The sequence below is a fragment of the Epinephelus fuscoguttatus genome, linkage group LG19, assembly GCF_011397635.1.
Source record: "Epinephelus fuscoguttatus linkage group LG19, E.fuscoguttatus.final_Chr_v1".
NCBI lineage: Eukaryota > Metazoa > Chordata > Actinopteri > Perciformes > Serranidae > Epinephelus > Epinephelus fuscoguttatus.
Window position 1 is genome coordinate 9,549,038 of NC_064770.1, and position 1,637 is coordinate 9,550,674.

Below are 1,637 nucleotides of genomic sequence, written 5' to 3' on the forward strand. Positions count from 1 at the left end.
GGTGGTGTGGTGGTTAGCACTCTCGCCTCACAGCAAGAGGGTTGCCGGTTCGATTCCGGGCGTGGGAGCCCTTCTGTGTGGAGTTTGCATGTTCTCCCCGTGTCAGCGTGGGTTCTCTCCGGGCACTCCGGCTTCCTCCCACAGTCCAAAGACATGCAGATTGGGGACTAGGTTAATTGATAACTCTAAATTGTCCATAGGTGTGAATGTGAGTGTGAATGGTTGTTTGTCTCTATGTGTCAGCCCTGCGATAGTCTGGCGACCTGTCCAGGGTGTACCCTGCCTCTCGCCCGATGTAGCTGGGATAGGCTCCAGCCCCCCCGCGACCCTCAAGAGGATGAAGCGGTTAGAAGATGAATGAATGAATGAATATTTACTTGATCATAACAGATAAAATATGCAGGAGGAACTTTGAGGTACACTGTGTATTTTGAAATTTGCCTCAAGACCAGACTTCACAGTTTCTCCTTAATCTGCTTTAAAGCATACAGGTCAATAAGCATTTAAGAGTTGTACAAACTTCACAACTCCTTTTTAGATAAACACTGTCACTTAATCTCAGTCCTTTCATTGCAGCTGCTTCACCAGCTCCTCGTCCATCTCAGAGTCTGAAGGTTTGCGCAGCTTCACCATTTTTTCTCTACCGAGCTTCACCTTCGGTTTAAAGGCCACAGAGAGCAGCTCCTTCTGGATCCTCTGCTCCCTCTGCCTCCTCAGCAGAGCCAGGATCTCCCTCCTCTGGTCGGCCATGGCTACATACCGCTGTCTCTCCTCCCGTCTCTGCCGGAGAGCAGGGATACATGGCGGCTCCGGGGCGGACTGTCTGGGACCGGTGCTGCTGCTGCTCCGCTGCGGCCGGGACACCGGCAGTCTCTGATGGATGTCTGCGGACACCAGCCGGGACTCCAGCGGCGGCAGGAGGGACAGCGAGCTCCACAGCTGCCGGGCGTGGGACACATCCTCCGGAGAGGAGCCGTCAAACACGGTGAAGAATTTATCAAACTCCTCCTGCTCCTGAGGCTCAGCCTGGGCGGACATTTTTCTTTTAGAAAACTGTTAACAAGAAAAAATAGTAATTATAGAGGGAGCTAAGACGAGGTTCAATTAGCATGTGAAGTGCGTTGTTGTTTGGTATGGTCACCATGGAAACGAAAGTACTACGGCAAGCCAGTATGAACAATCCAAAACGCTATAATTTTCAGAATAAAAGTAGATTATTGGTAGTATAACACTGTTGGAAAGATGGTCTTCTTATAAAACTAGGCAGTCTATGTGGTAGATAGATGTAAATACTTTCAGATGACCAGAGAAAACATACTGTGTGTGAGTACTGTGTTATTTACTTTTGCTCAGGACATTTAAAAAAAAACCCTACCAAAATGCACTGTGCCTCAACGGACTATTAAACGCTCCATCTAGTGGGTTAGGTAATGCAACCTTGGCCAGGTGGCATGTATGGTGGTAACAAACCATCTTGAATTTCAGTTAAATGGTGAGCTAAAATATGCTTCTGAACACATTTAGGCAAGACATGTGCAACATATTAACAGAATTTCGGTTCATATTTGATCAGAACTGCTTAGTTTTACCATTTAATACCAGTTTTTTCAGCCTTCCTTTTAATATGATAGGAAATA

The 1,637-nt window shown here is 47.2% G+C and overlaps 1 protein-coding gene across 1 annotated transcript; it reads right to left on the reverse strand.

Moving 5' to 3' along the window:
- Nucleotides 1-376: 376 nt before the first annotated feature.
- Nucleotides 377-1,121, reverse strand: hoatz (HOATZ cilia and flagella associated protein). Its single transcript, XM_049561503.1, has one exon. It carries the CDS (start codon nucleotides 1,036-1,038, stop codon nucleotides 568-570), a length of 471 nt encoding a protein of 156 aa, XP_049417460.1. The 5' UTR covers nucleotides 1,039-1,121; the 3' UTR covers nucleotides 377-567.
- Between the last annotated feature and the right edge of the window lie 516 nt (nucleotides 1,122-1,637).

Coding starts and splice junctions, on each gene's coding strand:
- hoatz (XM_049561503.1), bottom strand. CDS start 1,038: ATGTCCGCCCAGGCTGAGCCTCAGGAGCAGGAGGAGTTTGATAAATTC.